General features: G+C 39.3%; 3 protein-coding genes across 5 annotated transcripts; 2 read left to right on the top strand and 1 right to left on the bottom strand.

The window, feature by feature from the left end:
- The first annotated feature begins 1096 nt into the window (after nucleotides 1-1096).
- LOC128243607 (uncharacterized) lies at nucleotides 1097-7829 on the top strand. Its single transcript, XM_052961479.1, has 4 exons — nucleotides 1097-1194; nucleotides 6902-7117; nucleotides 7336-7419; nucleotides 7698-7829. Exons 1-4 carry the CDS (start codon nucleotides 1099-1101, stop codon nucleotides 7827-7829), a joined length of 528 nt encoding a protein of 175 aa, XP_052817439.1. The 5' UTR covers nucleotides 1097-1098.
- Nucleotides 7830-9010: 1181 nt separating this feature from the next.
- On the bottom strand, nucleotides 9011-12198 carry LOC128243606 (lysine-specific demethylase 8-like). Its single transcript, XM_052961478.1, has 2 exons — nucleotides 12123-12198; nucleotides 9011-10420 (listed from the first exon to the last, which is right to left on the bottom strand). The coding sequence occupies exon 2, from the start codon at nucleotides 10406-10408 to the stop codon at nucleotides 9026-9028; it is 1383 nt and encodes a 460-aa protein (XP_052817438.1). The 5' UTR covers nucleotides 10409-10420; nucleotides 12123-12198; the 3' UTR covers nucleotides 9011-9025.
- Nucleotides 12199-16133: 3935 nt separating this feature from the next.
- Nucleotides 16134-20658, top strand: LOC128244920 (turripeptide Gsg9.2-like). 3 transcript variants are annotated; one of them, XM_052963064.1, is made up of 5 exons: nucleotides 16593-16610; nucleotides 17439-17529; nucleotides 17950-18055; nucleotides 19844-19975; nucleotides 20498-20658. In XM_052963064.1, exons 2-5 carry the CDS (start codon nucleotides 17487-17489, stop codon nucleotides 20538-20540), a joined length of 324 nt encoding a protein of 107 aa, XP_052819024.1. In that variant the 5' UTR covers nucleotides 16593-16610; nucleotides 17439-17486; the 3' UTR covers nucleotides 20541-20658. The 3 variants fall into 3 exon arrangements, 2 of the variants coding, with proteins under 2 accessions (XP_052819024.1, XP_052819023.1); XR_008263011.1 differs by lacking the exons at nucleotides 16593-16610; nucleotides 17439-17529 and adding an exon at nucleotides 16134-16222; XM_052963063.1 differs by lacking the exon at nucleotides 16593-16610 and having other exon boundaries at nucleotides 17195-17529.
- Nucleotides 20659-25613: the final 4955 nt, after the last annotated feature.

The raw sequence follows: 25613 nt of genomic DNA, 5'->3' as shown, positions 1-25613 counted from the left end.
ATCTTCTGGGTTCTCTCCGATATTCATAAATATATTATAAAAAAAACAGTTTAATAACAAATAAGATAAGAGGTATTAATCGTTGCAAAAACATCTGCACTTTCCACCTTTAATGTCTTAAGTACTTTAACAGTGTCCCTTGCCAATAGATAATAAGATAAAGGTTTCACTTCAAAACGCTGAACCAATATTTGTAATGTGGTTTATTATTCGACTAATCTATTTTTCGAATGTATAAAATCAGTATAAAATGAATGTTGTCAACAAACACTGAATAGTGTAGACACTACTTTGTCAACTTCAAAACTTTATCATATCAAATTGTATCAATTAAGTGTTCTAATTGATTTTATATGACATATTTATTATCAGTTTATGTTCGTATTGAGACATATTTTATTCATGAATTGGAGGTCTACATATTTGTTGGGACATGTTAATTATTTCAAATCATTTCGCACTAATTACATCGTCAATTAAGACATGAGTTCGTTTGACAAGTGTAACTTGCTTTAGGGAGTTATGGGTACTTTATTCAGATTGTTACTTGGGGGATGCGTAAAACATACTGGGCTTCAAAACGCCATTTTTCTGAGATCTCTGAATATTAAAAACATTTATAAAATTATAGGGTAAACTTTAATAAATTAAACCGTGAAGTATACGTTATATGGCGTAAGTAAAAACTTATATAAAATAGTTTTATTAAATCAATCAAGGGCTGTCAACAGAAGGGGACAAGTGACTAAGAAGCCATTCACGGTATAACCTTGACAGCTGAGTGTGGTCCAAATCAGCTGTTGTCAATTGTAGTGGTCTCTTTTGGGACTTGGACCACTAGAAATAACCGAGGAACTGAACCAAGAACATAGTCGAGATCGACATACCATCCGCTATATGTGTTGCTATATTTGTGATATCCATTCCGTGAAACTGTAAAACAAGTCGCCCAACATGCCCTCTAAACTGAAGTCACGCATATTAGTGTAGGTAAATCCACAAATTAGAACGTATTTACAGTACACGTACTGCAATAATAGTGTGTACAACAAGCTTTCTAAAACCATTTGCATATCACCTTTTCTACAGACGAACAACATGTTGCGTCAAGAGTTCAACAAGGTGTTCCAGCGCTACTCTGGCACGCAAACGGGGGATGTGTTCTCAGAGGGACTCAATACCCTTTTTATTGTGGTAAGTGGAGACGTCTACTCCGAGGGGCTTAAACCCTTTTAATTGTGTTGAATGGGCTTAGGTTTATAAACCATGTTGGTATAGAAGGTGTTAAGTACATGTACTTCTCTGATACGCTGAAACATATAAGTTCGAGGTCCTAACATCCTCTTTATTGTCGAGGGTGGGACGTTGACCCGAGGGTCCCAATACCGTATTTATTATGGTTGGTGGGGACGTGGACCCGAGGGTCTCAATACCGTATTTATTATGGTTGGTGGGGACGTGGATCCGAGGGTCTCAATACCGTATATATTATGGTTGGTGGGGACGTGGACCCGAGGGTCTCTATACCGTTTTTAATATGGTTGGTGGGGAGGTGAACCGCGAGGGTCTCAATACCGTATTAAATATGGTTGGTTGGGACGTGGACCCCGAGAGTTTAAACTCTCTTTATTGTGTAGTCTAAGGTTCTTGCTGCGATCTTTATTGTGGTAAGTGAGGGACATGTATTTCGATTGCCTCAACACCCTCTTCATTGCGGCAAGTGGGGGATGTGTACTCGAAGTTCTCGATACCCTATTTATTGTTATAAGTGGTAAACTCTCTTCTTGTGGTAAATGGGCGACGTGTACTCTAAGGGTCTTAATGCCCGCTTAATTATGGAGGACGCGTCCTCCGAGGGTCTCGATATCCTATTTATACTGGTTATTGATGACATGCACTTTTAGGTTATCGATTGCCTCGTGGGCTTGGATTTGCGTGATATATAATGACACCTTGTTCCAGTGGTATTTGTGGTACGTGTACTCCGAGGGACTCGTCACACTCTCCATTGTGTTTAGTAATCAAAAGAAATAGAAAGATGTTGATAGACTAGCTGCAGTGGTATTGGTGTCCACCCCCCACCCGCAACGAAATGGATCCAAAAAGCGCGGCAGTTTAATTTTGGGTTAATGTTAAATTTATATTCATTGTTACTATATTTAGTTCAAATGAGGTTTGAAAAAGGCATCTACCATGGCCGCTCGTATAAGATAGGTCCACCTCACCCTTGCGCAGAGTGTTCTGCAAATATCTTCTGCTCTCGGCCATGGAAGATACTTATATTCTTTGCACAACAGCAAACTTCTAGACACGGAAAAACATGATAATGAGGTATTCTTATGTAATGCTAGGAAGGATATTGTAGGTTAAACATGAACACGAGGTATTCTTATGTAATGCTAGGAAGGAAACTGTAGGTTAAACATGAACACGAGGTATTCTTATGTAATGCTAGGAAGGAAACTGTAGGTTAAACATGAACACGAGGTATTCTTATGTAATGCTAGGAAGGAAACTGTAGGTTAAACATGAACATGAGGTATTATTATGTAATGCTAGGAAGGAAACTGTAGGTTAAACATGAACACGAGGTATCCTTATGTAATGCTAGGAAGGAAACTGTAGGCTAAACATGAACACGAGGTATTCTTATGTAATGCTAGGAAGGAAACTGTAGGTTAAACATGAACACGTGGTATCCTTATGTAATGCTAGAAAGGAAACTGTAGGTTAAACATGAACACGAGGTATTCTTATGTAATGCTAGGATGGAAACTGTAGGTTAAACATGAACACGAGGTATTCTTATGTAATGCTAGGAAGGATATTGTAGGTTAAACATGAACACGTGGTATTCTTATGTAATGCTAGGATGGAAACTGTAGGTTAAACATGAACACGAGGTATTCTTATGTAATGCTATGAAGGAAACTGTAGGTTAAACATGAACACGAGGTATTCTTATGTAATGCTAGGATGGAAACTGTAGGTTAAACATGAACACGAGGTATTCTTATGTAATGCTATGAAGGAAACTGTAGGTTAAACATGAACACGTGGTATTCTTGTGTAATAATAGGAGGGAAACTGTAGGTTAAAAATGAACACAGGTATATCATGTAATAATAGGAGGGAAACTGTAGGTTAAAAATGAACACAGGTATATCATGTAATGCTAGGAGGAAAACTGTAGGTCAAACATGGACACGAGGAATATCATGTAATGCTAGGAGGAAAACTGTAGGTCAAACATGGACACGAGGAATATCATGTAATGCTTGGAGGGAAACTGTAGGTCAAACATGGACACGAGGAATATCATGTAATGCTTGGAGGGAAACTGTAGGTCAAACATGAACACGAGGAATATCATGTAATGCTAGGAGGGAAACTGTAGGTCAAACATGGACACGAGGAATATCATGTGATGCTAGGAGGGAAACTGTAGGTCAAACATGAACACGAGGTATATCATGTGCTGCTAGGAGGGAAACTGTAGGTCAAACATGAACACGAGGTATATCATGTGATGCTAGGATGCAAACTGTAGGTCAAACATGAACACGAGGTATATCATGTAATGCTAGGAGGGAAACTGTAGGTTAAACATGTACATGATGTATATCATGTAATGCTAGGATGCAAACTGTAGGTTAAACATGAACATGAGGTATATCATGTAAAGCTAGGAGGGGAACTGTAGGTTAAACATTAATATGAGGTATATCATGTAATGCTTGGAAGGAAAATGTAGGTTAAACATGATCTATTTATTTCAACAACTGGTCAAGGGATAAAACTACAAAAGGCGATTATAGGGGGTGTTTCTAAAGTTGTTTTTCCTTTTAACATACGCCATTTTTGTTCATGGACTTTTCATCAAACGTTTGAAGGTATTACGTTGATGAAGACTAAACCTAACACCACATGATATTCCTTTATATTGCAGCTTGACTGTTGCGGCGTGCAGCCAATCTCCACCTTCCGGAATGACTAAACCTAACACCACATGATATTCCTTTATATTGCAGCTTGACTGTTGCGGCGTGCAGCCAATCTCCACCTTCCGGAATGACTAAGCCTAATACCACATGATATTCCTTTATATTGCAGCTTGACTGTTGCGGCGTGCAGCCAATCTCCACCTTCCGGAATGACTAAGCCTAACACCACATGATATTCCTTTATATTGCAGCTTGACTGTTGCGGCGTGCAGCCAATCTCCACCTTCCGGAATGACTAAACCTAACACCACATGATATTCCTTTATATTGCAGCTTGACTGTTGCGGCGTGCAGCCAAACTCCACCTTCCGGAATGACTAAACCTAACACCACATGATATTCCTTTATATTGCAGCTTGACTGTTGCGGCGTGCAGCCAATCTCCACCTTCCGGAATGACTAAGCCTAACACCACATGATATTCCTTTATATTGCAGCTTGACTGTTGCGGCGTGCAGCCAATCTCCACCTTCCGGAATGACTAAACCTAATACCACATGATATTCCTTTATATTGCAGCTTGACTGTTGCGGCGTGCAGCCAATCTCCACCTTCCGGAATGACTAAACCTAACACCACATGATATTCCTTTATATTGCAGCTTGACTGTTGCGGCGTGCAGCCAATCTCCACCTTCCGGAATGACTAAGCCTAACACCACATGATATTCCTTTATATTGCAGCTTGACTGTTGCGGCGTGCAGCCAATCTCCACCTTCCGGAATGACTAAACCTAACACAACATGATATTCCTTTATATTGCAGCTTGACTGTTGCGGCGTGCAGCCAATCTCCACCTTCCGGAATGACTAAACCTAACACAACATGATATTCCTTTATATTGCAGCTTGACTGTTGCGGCGTGCAGCCAATCTCCACCTTCCGGAATGACTAAACCTAACACCACATGATATTCCTTTATATTGCAGCTTGACTGTTGCGGCGTGCAGCCAATCTCCACCTTCCGGAATGACTAAACCTAATACCACATGATATTCCTTTATATTGCAGCTTGACTGTTGCGGCGTGCAGCCAATCTCCACCTTCCGGAATGACTAAACCTAACACCACATGATATTCCTTTATATTGCAGCTTGACTGTTGCGGCGTGCAGCCAATCTCCACCTTCCGGAATGACTAAACCTAACACCACATGATATTCCTTTATATTGCAGCTTGACTGTTGCGGCGTGCAGCCAATCTCCACCTTCCGGAATGACTAAGCCTTACACCACATGATATTCCTTTATATTGCAGCTTGACTGTTGCGGCGTGCAGCCAATCTCCACCTTCCAGAATGACTAAACCTAACACCACATGATATATCTTTATATTGCAGCTTGACTGTTGCGGCGTGCAGCCAATCTCCACCTTCCGGAATGACTAAACCTAACACCACATGATATTCCTTTATATTGCAGCTTGACGGTTGCGGCGTGCAGCCAATCTCCACCTTCCGGAATGACTAAACCTAACACCACATGATATTCCTTTATATTGCAGCTTGACGGTTGCGGCGTGCAGCCAATCTCCACCTTCCGGAATGACTAAACCTAACACCACATGATATTCCTTTATATTGCAGCTTGACTGTTGCGGCGTGCAGCCAATCTCCACCTTCCGGAATGACTAAACCTAACACCACATGATATTCCTTTATATTGCAGCTTGACTGTTGCGGCGTGCAGCCAATCTCCACCTTCCGGAATGACTAAACCTAACACCACATGATATTCCTTTATATTGCAGCTTGACTGTTGCGGCGTGCAGCCAATCTCCACCTTCCGGAATGACTAAACCTAACACCACATGATATTCCTTTATATTGCAGCTTGACTGTTGCGGCGTGCAGCCAATCTCCACCTTCCGGAATGACTAAACCTAACACCACATGATATTCCTTTATATTGCAGCTTGACTGTTGCGGCGTGCAGCCAATCTCCACCTTCCGGAATGACTAAGCCTAACACCACATGATATTCCTTTATATTGCAGCTTGACTGTCGCGGCGTGCAGCCAATCTCCACCTTCCGGAATGACTAAGCCTAACACCACATGATATTCCTTTATATTGCAGCTTGACTGTCGCGGCGTGCAGCCAATCTCCACCTTCCGGAATGACTAAGCCTAACACCACATGATATTCCTTTATATTGCAGCTTGACTGTTGCGGCGTGCAGTCAATCTCCACCTACCGGAATGACTAAGCCTAACACCACATGATATTCCTTTATATTGCAGCTTGACTGTTGCGGCGTGCAGTCAATCTCCACCTTCCGGAATGACTAAGCCTAACACCACATGATATTCCTTTATATTGCAGCTTGACTGTTGCGGCGTGCAGCCAATCTCCACCTTCCGGAATGACAAAGCCTAACACCACATGATATTCCTTTATATTGCAGCTTGACTGTTGCGGCGTGCAGCCAATCTCCACCTTCCGGAATGACTAAGCCTAACACCACATGATATTCCTTTATATTGCAGCTTGACTGTTGCGGCGTGCAGCCAATCTCCACCTTCCGGAATGACTAAGCCTAACACCACATGATATTCCTTTATATTGCAGCTTGACTGTTGCGGCGTGCAGTCAATCTCCACCTTCCGGAATGACTAAGCCTAACACCACATGATATTCCTTTATATTGCAGCTTGACTGTTGCGGCGTGCAGCCAATCTCCACCTTCCGGAATGACTAAGCCTAACACCACATGATATTCCTTTATATTGCAGCTTGACTGTTGCGGCGTGCAGCCAATCTCCACCATCCGGAATGACTAAGCCTAATACCACATGATATTCCTTTATATTGCAGCTTGACTGTTGCGGCGTGCAGTCAATCTCCACCTTCCGGAATGACTAAACCTAATACCACATGATATTCCTTTATATTGCAGCTTGACTGTTGTGGCGTGCAGCCAATCTCCACCTTCCGGAATGACTTCCAGGCTCTGCAGACGGGTTTCTGGATCAACGTGCAGCAGCGCGGCCCCCAGGTTATCCCCTACAGTTGTTGTAGGGAGGCAACCCTCGGCACGTACAAGTACGCCATCACCACGCAGCAGGCGCTCCAATGTACCGCTGGCCTTCAGCCCGCCTTGTACAGAACAAGAGTAAGCCCCCCTTTCTCTATATCTACATGTAAAAGTACGGCGCCAAACTCAACAGGTTAAAGTACGCCGTCACCACACAGGAGGCGCTCCAACGTATAGCTTGCCTCTAGCCCGCCCTGTTCATGACAAGTACTCCCGATTCATTATACATGTATGTACAATTTCAATTTCTGGAAAGACAAATTTAACTGTTTATTAGCACACGTTGCTTGTTTCAGGGCTGCTACGAGACGTTCCGGAAATTGGCGACGGACATGTCCACAGGCGCCATCGTCGTCACTGTCCTCCTCATCATAACAGAGGTATATCGTGTTCTTGCTACGCTTTGTAAATGATATCCGTCCGATCATTTGGACTTTTGGCATAAAGAGGCTCGATCAGATTGTTCAATTAGTATTGTTTCAACAGACTAGCATATGAAAACTTAAAATAAGTAGTAAGTTGAGTTGACGCTTTTTGAACAACTAAATGGAGTATATTCTGCCTCAAACATCGTTACAAGTAATTATTCATATTACATACCATTTTTCCCAATGTCTACCCCCTAGTAAACAATACAAAACTTTGAATTTTATTTCAGATCCTGGCAATCATTTCCGCTGTAATTATGATCCGAGGTATTGACAGGGACCGGAAGGACTCCCTCGACCCCTCAAACCCAAAATGGAACCAGCGCCATGAAATCGCTCTGCCGGACTCTAAGCCGCGCTAATACGTGACACGTGACTTCACATGACACGCAAATGGATTACTTAACGCTTTTGTTTATCGCAAATGTGAATTTTGGATTGGATTGAAGTGCTTGTGATTATTTTTTTCTTTCTTGACATTGATTAGTTTATAAACAATAATGAATTGATTGTTTAGCGAAATTAGCATTCAAATGACATTAATATTGGCGCAGCATTGTCCAGTCCAGAGCTTTCTGAATGTATTGTAACCTTTTTTCTTGTATATCAGTTTTTTAAGCTATTCATTTTTGTATTTTGTATAAATCTATGTTATAAAATAGTCCAATTAAAGAGCATTTTTTACTATTGTACAACAATATAGTGTAATTTTTGTATGAAACAGACATACACTGTACAACATATGTAACATCTCTGATTGAAATGCCAACGGTATTTTGTACATGGACTGGCACACCTTATCACGAGGCTTGGGTAGGTTTGTATGTCTGTAGGCCGCAGACTGAAGTAGCGCAAATCGAAATCGTGTTTCGCAAGATCTACTTTTTACGTGTTGACTTTACCTTATAGTTTAGCTACGGCAAATAGTCAAAACGTCATCAGCCAATATCGGATATATTTAATTAACATTACACTAGCAATAAACCTGCGAGATGAATGCAATGTTCATATATCCTCATATATGTAAGTTTGTCAGTTAATGATGTGAAACTGGCTGTATTGAAAACCATCAATTTGCATTACCTTTTATTCGGTACTGACCCGCACTTTTCGATTACATTTTGGTATGCATGATTGTTATTTGACTGTGAACAGAATTGTAAAAAGAAAAAAATTCACGCTTGTCGCGCCCTCAGCCATTCAACGCTTTCAACCCTTTCATTAGTTTTAAATCCCCCACATATATGCGGTACAAAGTAATTACTGGGTGGAAAGTTGCTTGAAATCATAATCGGGCTGCAATGACCATAATGGCTAAGAGGACAGACCTTCCCAAAGTGTCGTACAAACCTTAGTAGTCCAATTGGATGACTAAATCAATCTTTCCTTCGATGGAGACATTACTGTGAAATCTTGTTTGGGCTGTTTTGCCTAACACAACTGCAAGTCCCTCCAACTATTTCTAAATGCTTAAATGAATATAGAATACCAATACTATTTACATAAAGGGCAACTTCAAACAAAAAGAATACATATGTTTAGATACAAGTAACTTACTTTATTCCCACCAAAAACTGACAGAGAAGCTTACAGACAGCGACTTAACAAAATGCCACACTTTCGGTGGCATGTACAACATTTCGCCACGCTCCAAAATGCATTCCCTGTACTTTGCCCGGTGGAAATCAGGGAACTTCACTGTGTCACAATGATCCACGTCCACCCTGCTAGTATTTTTAAGCAATGTTGATTCATGGGGATAAAGCTTATCTGTTTCAGAGTATGGGTAAACTCTAATATATTTCCTACCAATCACTTGAGAGAGAAAGTTGTGTTTCGGGTCATAATGTAATGGCGACACGGTTCCTTCTGGTCCAAACCATGCATTGATATCTACATCATCTGAATCACCAAGATAGCAGTAATCAGGAGTGAGAATATCTTTTTCGAGCTCCGGTATTTGTTCAAATAACTGATGTTGGGCCAGATATCCAATTGGAACATCGTCCGTTGCGGTATCAGATTTACCTTCAATGTGTGTTTCTATAAACTCCCTCACTGTCATCAATTTCTGAGACCAACTATCATCAGTGTATTTTGAACCAAGCTCAATAGGCACAGTTCTGTAGCCAGCCTTAGCTTTAATATGATCCAAGGACCACTTTCTAGACGACATTGCAGGCCAACCGTCCATTGCTCCAGTTATTATTACCGGTGTCTCAGAGCTCCTAAAGTGCGTCATGAAATGTTCCATAGATGGACAGGCAATCCTTTGTATAATCTTTTCCGGATCCATTCTACTTTCCAAACCTTCAGATCTTGTATTGCGCTTATATTTCTTTAAATCAGTTTCATGTGTATCATTGTTTATATCTGTGACTTGTTCTTCGTTCTTATCTTCCATAAATTCACCCTTCTTTCTTTTTCTGCATTCAAAGGCTAATTTTGAGCTAGCATTTTTCTCATCTGACTGACCCTGCACCTTGCATTGATATACATGTTGCAAAAAAGAACTCAGACTTGCAAGAATGTTATCACAGACCGGAGCCCCCATGAGCAGTCCCATATCACACGACTTCATTACCATTTGAAAACTAACATCACCCTCCTCTTCGATGAGTTGACAATATTCAGAGGAAGCTTTACACACTGATATAATAGTATAAGCATGCCTCCAACTTATGATGACATCTTTCCAGTGACCCGTGTTGAGTTTCTCCCATACAATGTCTAGCATAAATCCACACAACTCCGTGCATGTTCCAAATTTATGGGCCTTAAAGTAACCTACACATGCGTTAATTTTGCTTAATACAGCCTCCCCTACAAAGTCGCTATCCACATGCTTGGAGATGGTGTGTGTGTCAAGGGCAGCTATGAACGATTCCATCAGTTTCTTGTGCGTGTTATTTCCATCACTTTTGTTAGTACTGGAATCCATGTCTGACGATACCTTTAAAGGAAAGTATGCATGTGTTTTATATAGTACTTACGTTTTTATTCTATTTTTTTTTATTTTAAGTCTTTATTAAAACAAAAGCATCATTTGATTATCTTTTAAGCATGTGCTTCTAAGAAGGCAGAATGGTGCTCATGCTGATCTCCATGATCTCCACAGTAAAACCCCAGACCATTAATAACATTCGCTTCCTTGACATTGCTTTGGATTATGGAGCATTCTGATTCCTTTTACAAATATAAAATTAGAAAAATATATTACTCGAAGAAAATTCAAATTTATACAGAAAACCATCAATGAAACAGAGCCTCAATCGGCATTTAGATGAAAAATTCTCCCATGTCCGATAGATGTCGATAAATCAGGGTCGTGAGTGTAAGGAGACTGTACATCCGACTATACGTTAATGAAATTATATATATCATAAAAAAGCCTTTATTTTCAATATTATATTGCTAGTCTCTTTATAATTAGTATATAGTTGGTATGAGGTACGTTAATATTCAAGGCTTAATACTTAGTAAGAGGGTGACTTGCATGTTTAAAATGTCATGGGTAAGGTAAGAGGGTGGCATGCATGTTTCAATAGCTAAGCCCTGAGCTTTATAACATGCACGTCAACCTCTTACTCATAACTAAGCCCTGACCATTATAACATACACGTCACCCTCTTACTCATAACTAAGCCCTGACCTTTATAACATACACGTCAACCTCTTACTCATTACTAAGCCCTGACCTTTATAACATACACGTCAACCTCTTACTCATAACTAAGCCCTGACCTTTATAACATGCACGTCACCCTCTTACTCATTACTAAGCCCTGACCTTTAAAACATGCACGTCACCCTCTTACTCATTACTAAGCCCTGACCTTTATAACATGCACGTCAACCTCTTACTCATTACTAAGCCCTGACCTTTATAACATGCACGTCAACCTCTTACTCATTACTAAGCCCTGACCTTTATAACATGCACGTCACCCTCTTACTCATTACTAAGCCCTGACCTTTATAACATGCACGTCAACCTCTTACTCATTACTAAGCCCTGACCTTTATAACATGCACGTCACCCTCTTACTCATAACTAAGCCCTGACCTTTATAACATATACGTCACCCTCTTACTCATTACTAAGCCCTGACCTTTATAACATGCACGTCAATCTCTTACTCATTACTAAGCCCTGACCATTATAACATGCACATCAAACTCTTACTCATTACTAAGCCCTGACCTTTATAACATGCACGTCAACCTCTTACTCATTACTAAGCCCTGACCTTTATAACATGCACATCACCCTCTTACTCATTACTAGGCCCTGACCTTTATAACATGCACATCACCCTCTTACTCATTACGAAGCCCTGACCTTTATAACATGCACGTCAACCTCTTACTCATTACGAAGCCCTGACCTTTATAACATGCACATCACCCTCTTACTCATTACGAAGCCCTGACCTTTATAACATACAGTACACGTCCAATAATTGATGCGAACATTTTTATGATTTACTTTTGTTTTATACTGGAAAGAATTGGGGACGTTTTTACTTTTGTCTTGGTGTACTACTACTATCATCATGATCATCATGATCATCGTCATCATCATCACCATCACCATCAATATAAAACATTCCCGTGTATATATATATATATATATATATATATATTCAACAAACCTTTGATATATATGCAGATGTTTTTCTCGTTTTGTTTGTAAACAAATCGAAGAGAAAATGGGAGTTTTCAATATAGGGGACGTAATCGTTGAAGCGTCCGAGTAGGTAATCACTTAGGCCAAAAAAAAAAATAGGTCTGTTTCCGGTCGCCCGACCGACCCTCTTATTTCCGCGCCGACCCTATACTTTTTACTGGTGTAAAAGTTAACTGCGCGCATATTTAGTACTTTTCGGTACTTTCTTTCCGTTAATTTTCTTATCTTTGGTCACAGTGCTCCAGCTAAGCATAATTAGCGTGGCGGGGCGCCCCGCTGCCCTTTTATGGCGCCCTGCTGCCTTTTCAAACGCCCCGCTGTGCCCTTTTCATTGACAGAGCCGCCTTTGATGATAAATAAAACAAATAAATCGCCCATTTGTGTCATCAAAGCGACATTGACCTCGCCGAAATTTTAACACATTGTAAATCTGTCAATCAGCGAGTATTTGGCCACTGTCCCATTAGTCAAAACATCGCAATTAGCCATAGGGTAATCCCCTAATCCGATAATTGGGCCGTGTCATCCAATTACCAAAACATCGCCGGTAGGCGGAGCTATTGAAAGTTAACCAATCAGAATGTACATTGAGAAGAACCTGATAATATGATATACGTTCATTAAAATGAGATAGAAAAGGCGACATAATTATGAAAAATCGTGTCAAGCATTGATGAAGTTAAAAAGTAATTGTTATATGTACAAACAATGCCAGACATTTTAAACATTGATGTTTTTGAAGCAGACGGTCATAGCCATCTCGGGCCATCGGCAAGGTGGCGCTAAGAAAATCAAAAACATGACGTATCACCAAATATTTAATTGGTTTTCGTGAAATGTTCATGATAAAAAATTGATTTGTAAACACAAAAACATATTATTTTTTTTGCTTTATGTAGAGTTTTAATACTTACAGTATTTTTCTCCTGTTTACGATGTCAAAAATATCGGCGAGATCGCCATTTTGTCAGAACAATTTTCCGAGTTAATTTCTCAACCTCCCATTATGTATTGGTAAAGTTTTCATCAAGGACAGTGATTTAAATGTCATTTGGTTCTTAAATGTCAGCATAGTATTTAGCCAGAGACAAGTAAATAACAGCATAGCTGAATGTGACATTCGTACCCTATCCCGAACGTACCAAAATAAGATTCGTCCCCCTACTATATTGACAGGTCATTTATTCGTCATTTTGATTGTTTCAAATCCTTTGCTGTCTTGGTTTTTGTTTCATTTTTAGATGCTATTTGGAGATAAACTATGTGACATTGACACATACACTTTTGCTGAGCCAAAAATGATACATTTTTTATGAACATTTTATATAGTTCTAGCAATCAGTTTGAATGTGAATATAAACTGAGGTGTGTGTTATGGCATAGTTTTTGTATCAGGTGTTACGAAAGTATCACTTCTCCTTAAAGTCTCCCCACTTCTCCCTAAATTGACTGAAGGGAGAAGTCACTTCTCCCAAAGTTTTCAGGAGAGTTTTAGAATTTTAATATTCTATCAAATATAAGAATAGCATTATAGCACAAATGTGAAATTGGTAAATATGAAAAATTGACAAATCTGAGGCACTCTTTTTCGACATCTGTCATACAGACAAACATGTTCAACAATACATGCATTTATATTCTAGAAAATGTATATCTATACATTATAATTAATACACATTATACAGTTCTTAATAAATGAATGGACTTGTATTTACATTTTATGCTTTAGTACCTTTTAAAATTGTCTCATACGCAGTTAATATGGTTGTTTTTGAATAAAAGTCAGCCGCCTTCTATTCTAGATCACTTCCCCCCCCCAAAAAAAAAATAATAAAAAAAAATGCCTACCTACCTACCCTCTCTTTTTTGGGAAGGAGACCGGAAACGAACCTATTTTTTTTTTGGCCTTACCGAATATCTGCCCATTTTGATACAACACACGAAATATTACTGATTAAGGATAAGCTTGAATTTATAAAAAAAACAAATGTTTTTTACGGATTTACTTTAACTTTATCTCCTGACAAGCTCTAGTTTAAGACCTCCGACCGGAGTCGGGTCAAAAAGGCCCAGTACCAGAAAGGCCCGGTCCAGAAAGGCCTACTTTTAAATCAAGGGAAACAACTGTATTGTGTTTGAGGGTGTTGTACTTTGATAGGATTACTGTAATGTTTGGCAGAAGAAGTGTGATAAAGATATATTCATACTATGTATGTGTGACATCTTTAATAATATACTCAAAAATCTATATCAAATGTATAAATTAAAGAACTATGTTCCACATGATTTAATTAGTCCAAGATACGTCTTTGGTAATGAGTTTTCCTTGCATATTGTGTTCTAAGGAAGTAAGGCCGCGACAGCATGCTGTGGAATGTGATTCCTGCCATCGCTGGCAACACCGCATTTGCGGAACAGGTAAGACTTTGAGATAATACATATTGTAAAACCGGATGGACAATTGATGATGAATTTGAGAAGTGGTGGATCAATTTATTGTTTAAGTAAGCTAAGTACTTGTACATGTATATTGGAAGTAAGAATATTGCAGTAAAGGGCTTTATATACAGGCTTTTATATCGGTATACGTCGTTTATAAATTGCCAATATATGTATAGCTGAACAATTATATTGCGTTACCCAATGTATTTATGAACCATGAAACAATCACTATTCACTTTAATGAAACCCCCTTTGCTTCAATGTAGATGTATCATGAAAAGACGTATGTAATGTAGAGAAATTTTACAAAGTCCTGTATTTGTTATTGTTTATTAGGTGTTTATTTTAAGTCCCTATGACATGGGGTCCATTGACACGCTTTTCACACATTTCAGTAAAGGTGTTAATATTTGACTGAATGGTATTAAGCTGTCACCTTTTTAAGAACACTTCCATGTCTGAAAAAAATGTATGTTCTGTTAAAAACATAAAACAATTGTACAAATATTTTCAGCTGTCTGGCTGGCGGTCAGGAAGGTATTTTCTGGAAAGGAGATGAAAGGGTGCGCCTTTCATTGGTCCCAGGCGGTTTGGCGGCATGTACCGAGCGTGGGGCTAGCCGAGACTTATTGTCGTAGAGTCGGTGTATTCAACTACGTTCCTGCCTGCCAGTCACATCCGCCGTACCTTTGATAAGCTGGCAAGGACAGCGACGACTGAAGCCACCCGTGCGCTCACCGCATACATCGAGAGGCAGTAGATGAGGAATCCCATTTTTGCGGTGGATGATTTGTCTGTATTCAGATAGACCATTCGCACCAACAACGATGTCGAAGGTTTATAATACAAAAACAAAATATAATATTTAAATAATACATTGTATTAAATCAAAAGCAAAATTTCAGTTAATAATGATTTTAATCAAAGTATATTTTCTATATTTCCAGGGTTGCACAGCCGTCCCAACTAGAAAGGCGGAGGGAGTGGACTGGGGTTCTACAGGCTGGTGCCATCTTCGCCGAGAAGCCGAGCTCGTGCAGATGGCTGTAGAGTCGGAGGACTTGGAGAGAGGAGGCAACGTCCGTTGTCTGCGTCAAGACAACACCATAAGGACGCTTGCAGACAAGTACTTGAATGGAGACATTCTGAATACCTAGGAAGGGTTGGAGACATATATCGTCTGCGTATGTGATTTGCTGCCACATCTTCATCACTGTTATTATTCTATCTCTCAGTCAGCAATCCTGATACATTGTTACATTGTTAAACACATTAACCTTGTGAAAATGTATTATTATGTCCGTCAATAAAAAATGTTAATGTAACGTTGATTTTTTCTGTACCCATTGAAAATGGTGCAATTCCGAATTCCTGAAATGATTTAAAAGGTTATTTAAGACATTTTGCTATTTTTAATAAATATTCACTTCTATATTTAAGATAACGACAGTTATCAAAAAAGATAAGACATCAAACTGGGCCTCTCTGGACCGGGTCTTCCTGGTACTGGGCCTTTCTGGTACAGGGCCTTTCTGGAAATGGGCCTTTTTGACCCGCATTCCCTCGACCCGACCCGGCCGTCGACCCCTTGTTTACCCTAGGGAACGGGGACCAGGATTTCAGGTTAACAGAGTTTTCTTTTGCTAAGCATCATTTTCATTCCATAAAACTGACCTTCGCAATTAGTTTGGGTAAATTTCCACATCTTTCATGAGCAACAAAAATCCGAAAGTTAATACGAAAAGGAGAACAAAATAAAGTTACAAAGAATGGTCAGGACATTCGATCAACGTTTGCTGGCAACAAAGCATGTCAGACGGTCGGGTGCAATATAAATAAGGGTATAAATAGAGATAGCAAACAATATGTTTTGTTTAGCCTTACTTGACGGGATACAGCTTCTATAGTGTACACCCTCTCCCCCAATACCGGAAGATATCTATAGGCCGCAGTTTCCGTGTGAGGTTGGGGTCCACTTCTATAAGACGGCACAGATAGCTAATGTTTATAGGTACAAATGTAGATATGACCCTACAGTTCAGTATTATATAACTATGGAGAAACAGTAACCTGCACCCCTGAAGGATTTAGTCTGTCCCGTTTCCACTGATCGTAAAGAGACATTCAGTTTCAAATCTGTCAGGAATAAACCAATGTTACTCTCAATAATGAGGACTGATTAACTTCACTGAACTAGATTGATTTTGTAAACGATTCAAAATTCAAATTTCAATTATCACAATTCGTCAATGATAGAAATCTAAAGCGTGCTTGTGCATCTTAATGATGAGAACTAAGTATGGTATTAACATGTGTCAGGGACTGTAAATTAAAATAAAGCAAGTTCAATTTGAGGCCCGATCTATTTTATATGCAAGCTAGTATTGCTAAGAGAAAACACATATCAGTGCGAGAAAAAGAAGAAGAAGAAGAAGAAGAAGAAGAAGAAGAAGAAGAAGAAGAAGAAGAAGAAGAAGAAGAAGAAGAGGAGGAGGAGGAGGAGGAGGAGGAGGAGGAGCAGAAGAAGAAGAAGAAGAAGAAGAAGAAGAAGAAGAAGAAGAAAAGAGAATGACCAGGAAATGAACCACCACCACAACAACAACAACAACAACAACAACAAAACAACAGCTATTTGAAATATTGAAAAATAATTGTTTTATTATCATTAACAAAAGGATGTGTGGATGAATGTATCACCAACAGTTGTCTCGACGTCAACGTTTAACGCTGTATTTTTTATTTGTATTTTGACATTTTTTATGTCGGGCCTCTGAAACAAGATGGTGATATATCATTATCACACTATTGCTACAATAAACAATTCATATTTTATCGACAGAACGTCTTAGGAAAGTCATCCAGAATTTGAAACTATAAACGAGCAATCATGGATATGAAAATGTGTTTCCTTCTGTTTGTCGTGTATACAGGTAATTATATACATAATTATGTAGTTTAGTACATGTAGGAAAATACAAAAGTACAAAGTAAGAACGGGACTAAATCTGAGGGGGCATTACCTTAGTTTGTATATTTAAAAATCAAATGAAACGGCTTTAGCATTAATTCGAATGGTGATTATTGATAGACCTGTAGTTTTTATTCTTGTTTCTTCTTTAAAAAACAGGACCTTTTTCTATCAATTGAATTTACAGTTCATGTGAACTCTATAAACTGTGATCAGCCTTTCCCTCGGGCTGCATGATGTTGGACACTGCGGAAGCGTTCAATACAACGTTAATTGACCTAGACTTTCTGGATCCTTGAAAAATAATCAACAACAACATAATGAAAAGAAAATTAACATGTTTCTCTCAAATTATTGTACATGAACCTCCCACGAATTACAGGTTGCTGGACACTTGAGCACTCGCCACAACAGCCAAGGGCGTGGAACCTTAACCGTGACCCCCAGGACCAGCGCCCGGCCTTCTTGGAGCAGGACGCTGAGTCAAGGTACCAGACTGTGTACCCACTTAGAATTCAGATAATCAATGGCTTTACAATTAACTGTGTTTTGAATGTCCTACTGATTAACCTAGTGTATACTAACGGTTCAACGGTGAAGAAAGCGTTTATAATTACGCTCGAGTCCGTCACCGTGTAAGAAACCAGTACTTGTATCCATTTTGAGAGGTCATGAGAAGGTACCACTGTTTTGAATCGAATCTATTACCTCTTGGGTGAGAGGCGGACACCTATACCACTTATTATGTCTCCCCCTCTCTGGGGGAGACATATTGTTTTTGCCCTGTCCGTCAGTCCGGTAGTCCGTCAGTCCGTCCGTACGTCACACTTCGTTTCCGATCGATAACTGGAAAACCGCATGACCTAGGATCACCAAACTTGGTAGGGAGGTTGGTCGTGAGGTGTAGAGGATCCCTATTGTTTTTGGGGTCACTAGGTCAAAGGTCAAGGTCGCGGCGACCCCCAATATAAAAAACATTTCTGCTCAAAATCTTGAGAACGGTTTGACCTAGGTTCACCAAACTTGGTAGGGAGGTTGGTCATGAGGTGTAGAAGATCCCTATTGTTTTTGGGGTCACTAGGTCAAAGGTCAAGGTCGCGGCGACCCCCAATGTAAAAAACATTTCCGCTCAATATCTTGAGAATGGTTTGACCTAGGTTCACCAAACTTGGTAGGGAGGTTGATCATGAGGTTTAGAAAACTCCTATATTTTGGGGGGTCACAAGGTCAAAGGTCAACGTCGCTGTGACCTCTAATGTAAAAAAACATTTCCGTGCAATATCAGGAGAATGCTTTGTTCGTTTCCGATCGATAACTGGAAAACCGCATGTCCTAGGATCACCAAACTTGGTAGGGAGGTTGGTCGTGAGGTGTAGAGGATCCCTATTGTTTTTGGGGTCACTAGGTCAAAGGTCAAGGTCGCGGCGACCCCCAATATAAAAAACATTTCTGCTCAAAATCTTGAGAACGGTTTGACCTAGGTTCACCAAACTTGGTAGGGAGGTTGGTCGTGAGGTGTAGAGGATCCCTATTGTTTTTGGGGTCACTAGGTCAAAGGTCAAGGTCGCGGCGACCCCCAATATAAAAAACATTTCTGCTCAAAATCTTGAGAACGGTTTGACCTAGGTTCACCAAACTTGGTAGGGAGGTTGGTCATGAGGTGTAGAAGATCCCTATTGTTTTTGGGGTCACTAGGTCAAAGGTCAAGGTCGCGGCGACCCCCAATGTAAAAAACATTTCCGCTCAATATCTTGAGAATGGTTTGACCTAGGTTCACCAAACTTGGTAGGGAGGAAGTACAAATTTCATGTCCATCATTGATTATTTCTCACCTACGACCACACAATGGGGGAGACATGCGCTTTTTCAAAAAAGCAATCTCTAGTATTTCCACTGTCGTTCAGTCACCAAGAGTAAATTAGTTACATTTTCTTATGAATTAGTTAATCAGTTTTTGAATGGCTGATACGATGAAAAAATAATTGTCACGCCCAGTCGTTCACCGCTGCCTATCGACTTAATGAATTTGCACTTTACAAGGAAAACGCTAAAGTACAGTTTCTTGCTTATTTTTTTAAAAATCAGTAATAAAAAGAATGCTGTGCCAGTTGCGAGATCAGCTTGACAGCCACATAAACAAGGTTGTTTTTCTTCTTTCAATTGAAAATATTTATGAAATATATTCCGACATTTTTTTAACTACTTTAAAATGTACATGTACTATATTTAGTAACATTTCGAGATGTGTTATGTAGATTTTTCTCTTACCAACACAGCGTTGGCCATGGCCACCTGCCGACGGACGTATACGGCTGTCCGGAAGCATGTACCATGGAGCTACGGTCCGTCTGCGGAAGTGACGGACAGACGTACGACAACTTATGTCTCCTAAACGTCGCCGCGTGCAAGTATGTACACGTCAACGTTACAGAAATGACGTTATCGCGCACGTAATGTTTGTGTAATTAACGGTCCAACAATCATTTATTTCTAACTTTATTTACATTCTTTTGGTTTATACTAATTTATTTAAGCTCGATTTTGAAGACAGCTGTAAGCTGATATGGACCAGTCTCAGATCCGTCTCCTGGGCGGAAACCAGCACTGTGTCTTTTTCAGTGGTCATGAGAAAATACCCATGGTGGGCTCGTACCCTCAACCACTGAGTCTGTAGTAAGAAGCTTAGACATAGAACACTCTCGCTCCTTGTTAGAGTTTAAATCCGTTTCCTGGATGGAAACCAGTACTGTGTGTTTTTGAGAGGTCCCGAGAAAGTACCCCTGGTGGGGCTCGAACCTATGACCTCTGGGGTGAGAGGCGAACACTTATAACACTACATTTCACGATTTTGAGAAGACATGTCCCGGAAAAACACAACAAAATTTAATATATGTCTCATTGATATTTTTTAATGTTTTATCTATTATCAGAATGAGGAGGAGGCTGTTTGTGGAGAAGAATGGAAGGTGTTAGCCGCTCTGACTTTCTTTGTGACTAAACGTGTATTATACATTTATAATCTTATACAATGTACATGCATATACAGTTTCGTGTACATTTTATGAGGATTACCATAAACAATGAAGATTCACCGATGGTTCTTTATTCTTTTTCCAGTACTCACAAAGAAGCTTGCAAATACAATATAGTATTTACAAATCATAATGCATCACAAATAAATGCTAATATAACGATTTCAATAAAAGGAAAACAACAATACACGTGAGAACATAATTATGACATATCGACAGCGGTATACTAAGTAATTCCGTGCAAGATGATGGCGATTAGAACTTTGTTTAAGTTAGCAACGATTTTAACGTTCTCGTTGTTATTTTTGAAGTCTTTAATACTTTGGAAGTTTCATGGACACACATGTGATCTGCTGTACTTTTCACACATATTACCACAACTGATTTAGCTTAAATTTATCAGCACACTATACAGCGTTTCACCTTTGAAAGTTTAAAACTTGCCGCTAACAACGTTGTTCATTAAACAAAGTCATGAACCATCTGCTAATTAAATAATATTGCGAGTGAAAAGAACGGCTGTTGCATTCTTACCTGCACGGTTTAATTATTCGTCCTCGAATATACGAAGACTGTAAATTATCCCTACAGCAATATGAATGCAACTAAATGTATACATATAATATATACAGTCCTGCGAATGGTTCGATGAAACCCACTACCCATAACGGTCAGGTGGCTTCTCTAACTGGCCGGTCTTCACGCAGCACAGGAACTTCCGGCAACGGAGGCAGCAGAGTCCGATGTTGTATGTAACGCATAGACAGCGACGCTTTAAACACTGACGGTAAAGGTTTCAACCTTTACCCTGTCAGCAAGACAGCGGAACTTTCGTTCGGCCTGTGTTTGCTGGGCGGCGAGGTAATACATGTAGCTGTCATAGATTCAGTAGCTGTGGAACTTGCATCCACCATACGAGATCACTGCCTCACAGCGACGATGGGGTTATGTCTCACGTTAGTGTGTCTTCGTTGCGAAACCTCATAGTAAATGACATTATCGTTAGTTGAACTCGAATCGTCCTTAGCTGTTGCCATCGTCACCGGTTTGTGCGTCTTGGATGCTTTCGTATTTGCCGCTTCCGGGATAGTCGGCATCACAAGGAACAGACACCAATGAAAGCAGGAAGTTGCTGCACACATATATGTTACAGTCTTCGAACTTGAAACAAGTTTATTTATATACAGTCGAAACTCGTTGGCTCGATATCCTCGTTGGCTCGAACCAAATTAAAAGGACCGATTTTTATTTACTCTTTGTTCATATAAATTTCGATCGGATGGCTCGATATCTTGAGGGTCGATATTTCTCCACGCTCGAAGTAGTTTTCGCGGTCCCAAACAAGAATTTCACACTTTGATTTGTTTGCATGGGTCGATGTCATTTTCGTGGGTTCAGTTAAGAATCTCACACCTTGATTTGTTTGATTGGCTTCATTTAGCACAAGGCGCTAATCGATTAAAATTGCTTGACTGATATTATAATTATTATCGAATTTAAATGGTTTAACAGTTTGAATAAACATGCCATCACTTTAAGTTCTGTCTCTAATTGTTATCCATCCCTAAATTACTATGCATTTTAATATAACTTTAAAGCTATGTTTGTGTTTACAATTGCTTGTTTTTGCATAAATGTATTTTTATTATAAATAAAAAAATAAAATTATATTTTCTAATAATCGAATAAGTCATATTACGAAATTTAGGGTGCGTAACTATGCCCAATAAATACTCTTGCGAGGATAGCGTAGCCAATAACAAACGAGGTAAATAAGACCTTATGTAACAAATGAAAAAATAACATTCTGTAAGCAATCCCGCTTGGGTCGATATTCTCAAGGCTCGAAGTACTTTGGCCGGTCCCTAGAATATCGAGCCATCGAGTTTCGACTGTATATATAATTATGTATAAATGTTATCCAATACCCATTATGTATTGAAACAAATATTTATGTGTAAACATGCATGTTTCCAAAATACCATAATTATATGCAAAACGTTTTCTATTGTGTAACGGCCTGCAACCATCTCAATTGAATATACTTTTCAAATTCTATATAATCTTCATATGGGACGACTTCACTGTGGCGGATCCAAATGATTCATCCTCTGGGAGAGATGTAAAATATGGTTCTCAGGCGTCAGTGCTAAAGCGTAATATGACTAACAATCTTATCAGGACACTCGCCAAATGGGCTTTGCCCAAGTGCGAGTATAAATAAACCAAAAAAACACCACTTCTCCATATACATGCGTAGTGGTACGAGTTTATGTTGGTACATGTACGACGTTTCCCGTTACCCAGCGAGCTGGTATGCATATTACATGCACTCTTTCAGCCGCTTTTCAATGTTGTCTGGCCTCATGGCGCCCTGATCCTCGTCTGCATCTAAAATGTACCCACAGACAACCTAGGATGCCACCAAAGAAACAAATACTAAGGCATGAATACCCGGTAGTGTCAAGCTGTGAGGCATTATATATATGGCAGATTTCACGTTTTGGTGACCAAAAAGTTCCCGGTGAAAATTGATTTTTAAAATTTATTGCAGATTTGTGATTTCAACAAAATTTTTTACAGCAATTTCTTATCTATCATATTTTAGAACATTTGCAATGATTTATTCATGCATTTTTATAAAAAAAAGAATTTTGTATCACCATACCATTTGTGCTAGTGTTACAATATTGCCGGTAAAAACTTGTTTTTTTTTAATATTTTGATCCAAAGAAGTATTTTGTCTTGCACTAAATGGTTCATTTATCTATAAAACAGATTGTACAGACAAAAAATAAAGATTGTTTCGTTTTTCTCAAATAAATTTATTGAAACAAACCCAAATTGGACAACAAGACAGAAAATGTTTTCTGCAAACATAGGTTTTCTTTTTATATCAGATCAGATAAGCTATAAACATAAATGTTTTGTTGTGGTGATATAAATGTCTCTAGTATGGTGCAATTATCATTACCTTTGATATTAAACATATATATTATAAATTGCTAATTGCAAGTATGTGCTAGTGTTATCACAAGACAGAATGAGTAACATTAGCAGTATGTCACATTAGCAGTTGGACTGAATGTTTCACGACAAAATAAAATACAGATCTACCACAGACTGTTTGAGCTTGATACAGTATAAAACAAACTATATAAATGATTGATAAACACAGTCAATTGATAATCACAAAAAAATCATAATAATCATACAAGATTTGACAAAGTTGCAGTGTGACAGACGTACACATTTTATGAGCTTCTACAGTTGAAAATAGTTTCTTTGACTCTTCATTTAGTTTAAATGTTGTTATAATGTTTTACTCATTTGAGATTTTAATAACCTGTTGTTACAATATAATTCTATTGCTTCTCATATAGTTCCTACTAGTTTTGTTCATGCTGATTTATAAATACACTGTTGACCTAAGTTTATATGGTGTCAGACTGAATGACGAATCCTGGAAACACTGTTCCCGCAGCAGTTTGATTAAACAATCTCGTAAAAAAATATACCAATCTGGATAGAATAACTTCCAATACGAAAAACCAACAATAGAACTAAAGATCAGACTGTTGTGTGTCGTAAAGGCCTAGCTTAAGCCTTTTAAAAGTGACCCTCCCCCTTTTAAGGCCTAATTTAAGGAATATTTGGCATGATAATCCCCTGCTGTGCATCTCCTTCTAATCACACTGGTTTGACAGTAGGGGCCAATTTCCTGTGTTTACCGGTAGGTTTATCGGCTCATGGCCATTAAGGGTCCATTTCTATCTTAAAATATCCCATACTGCACAGCAGGATACTCAGATCGGAGATCTGATAAGACAATTAGGCAATTATGCACCAATCAATTGTAACCACGGCCCCCCAGGTCCGGGGGTATACTGGGGATAGCCGGGGAAAAGGGACGTGTTTTTACTTTCCAGGTGGCCCCGCATGGCCGTGTGAGTGCGGTGGTTTTGTCTTAGTGCCAAATTTAGCGGAGATATTGACTTATATAGAGTCTCTGGGGTGCGGGGGGCATTTGGCCGGGGTTTTACCATCAGTTCGTCCCCGCAGGGCGGGGAGTTTACCCGGGGTTTACTGGACCGAAAGTCAAAGTCCCTGCTATTCCCCGGACCTGGGGGGCGGGGGGCGTGGTTACAATTGACTGGTGCATTAGATTAAGATCCATTTACAGAGGTTGTGTACAAATACACACACATAAGAGATTGATCAGAAATCTTTACCCCGAACTGTATATGCCTACACAGTGACATGAACACTGATCAAAAGATCTTATCATAAAAAAGGCAAACAAACATCCAGAACTTTAAAACCTGTAACAAGAACCACCCCACCTGCAGTAACCTTGCATATAATCCAACCCGACACAGCATAAGACAATTCTTATAAAATAATGTTTAATGTAAGTAAATTGCAACAGTCAAACAATTCAGACGATTTACACATCATCTTCTTGTCTTTAAGGGTATGGTTCTGAAAAAGAAATTAAATTATTACATACTTTCTGTTGAGATATGAGAGTGTTCTAAGTTATATATGTCTGCCTCTAACACAAGAAGTCGTGGGTTTGGTTTGATCCCCACCAGGGGTACTTTCTCATTGCCTCACAAAACTAACACAATACGTAATGTTTTCTACCAAGGGAGCAGATTTGAGAGATTAAATTCACAGAGCTGTCTTCACAATCTTACAAACTAAAACAAAACACTCGAACGTAAATGCCATAAATTCAAACATTTTAAATTTTTAGCAACAGATCATTTTAGATACTACTTTTACTAACACTTCTTATTGTTTCGCTACATTCAAAAAACAGTTTTGTTTGAAATACTACAAGAATACAACGTCAATTTATTATCTGTAAATCTATTCATCAGACTCCTTCCACATGGAACAACATTTAGATCGTCAACTTGCGCCACAATACCACTGGTCATAATGCACCAGTCAATTGTAACCACACACCCTAGGTCCAGGGGTGGGGTTCAGGGAAAATAGAAAAAGT

Source organism: Mya arenaria, chromosome 8 (genome assembly GCF_026914265.1).
Source record: "Mya arenaria isolate MELC-2E11 chromosome 8, ASM2691426v1".
NCBI classification, from domain to species: Eukaryota; Metazoa; Mollusca; class Bivalvia; order Myida; family Myidae; genus Mya; species Mya arenaria.
The sequence above is the reverse complement of the archived record's forward strand: the minus strand, read 5'-3'. Positions and strand labels throughout refer to the sequence as shown.

Excerpts from the sequence above, each read along its gene's own strand:
- LOC128243607 (XM_052961479.1), top strand. The coding sequence starts at position 1,099 with ATGTTGCGTCAAGAGTTCAACAAGGTGTTCCAGCGCTACTCTGGCACG. Across the intron at positions 7,118-7,335 it reads CCGCCTTGTACAGAACAAGA|GGCTGCTACGAGACGTTCCG; the intron begins GTAAGCCCCCCT and ends TGCTTGTTTCAG. Across the intron at positions 7,420-7,697 it reads TCCTCCTCATCATAACAGAG|ATCCTGGCAATCATTTCCGC; the intron begins GTATATCGTGTT and ends ATTTTATTTCAG.
- LOC128243606 (XM_052961478.1), bottom strand. The coding sequence starts at position 10,408 with ATGGATTCCAGTACTAACAAAAGTGATGGAAATAACACGCACAAGAAA.
- LOC128244920 (XM_052963064.1), top strand. The coding sequence starts at position 17,487 with ATGGATATGAAAATGTGTTTCCTTCTGTTTGTCGTGTATACAG. Across the intron at positions 17,530-17,949 it reads TCTGTTTGTCGTGTATACAG|GTTGCTGGACACTTGAGCAC; the intron begins GTAATTATATAC and ends CACGAATTACAG. Across the intron at positions 19,976-20,497 it reads CTAAACGTCGCCGCGTGCAA|AATGAGGAGGAGGCTGTTTG; the intron begins GTATGTACACGT and ends ATCTATTATCAG.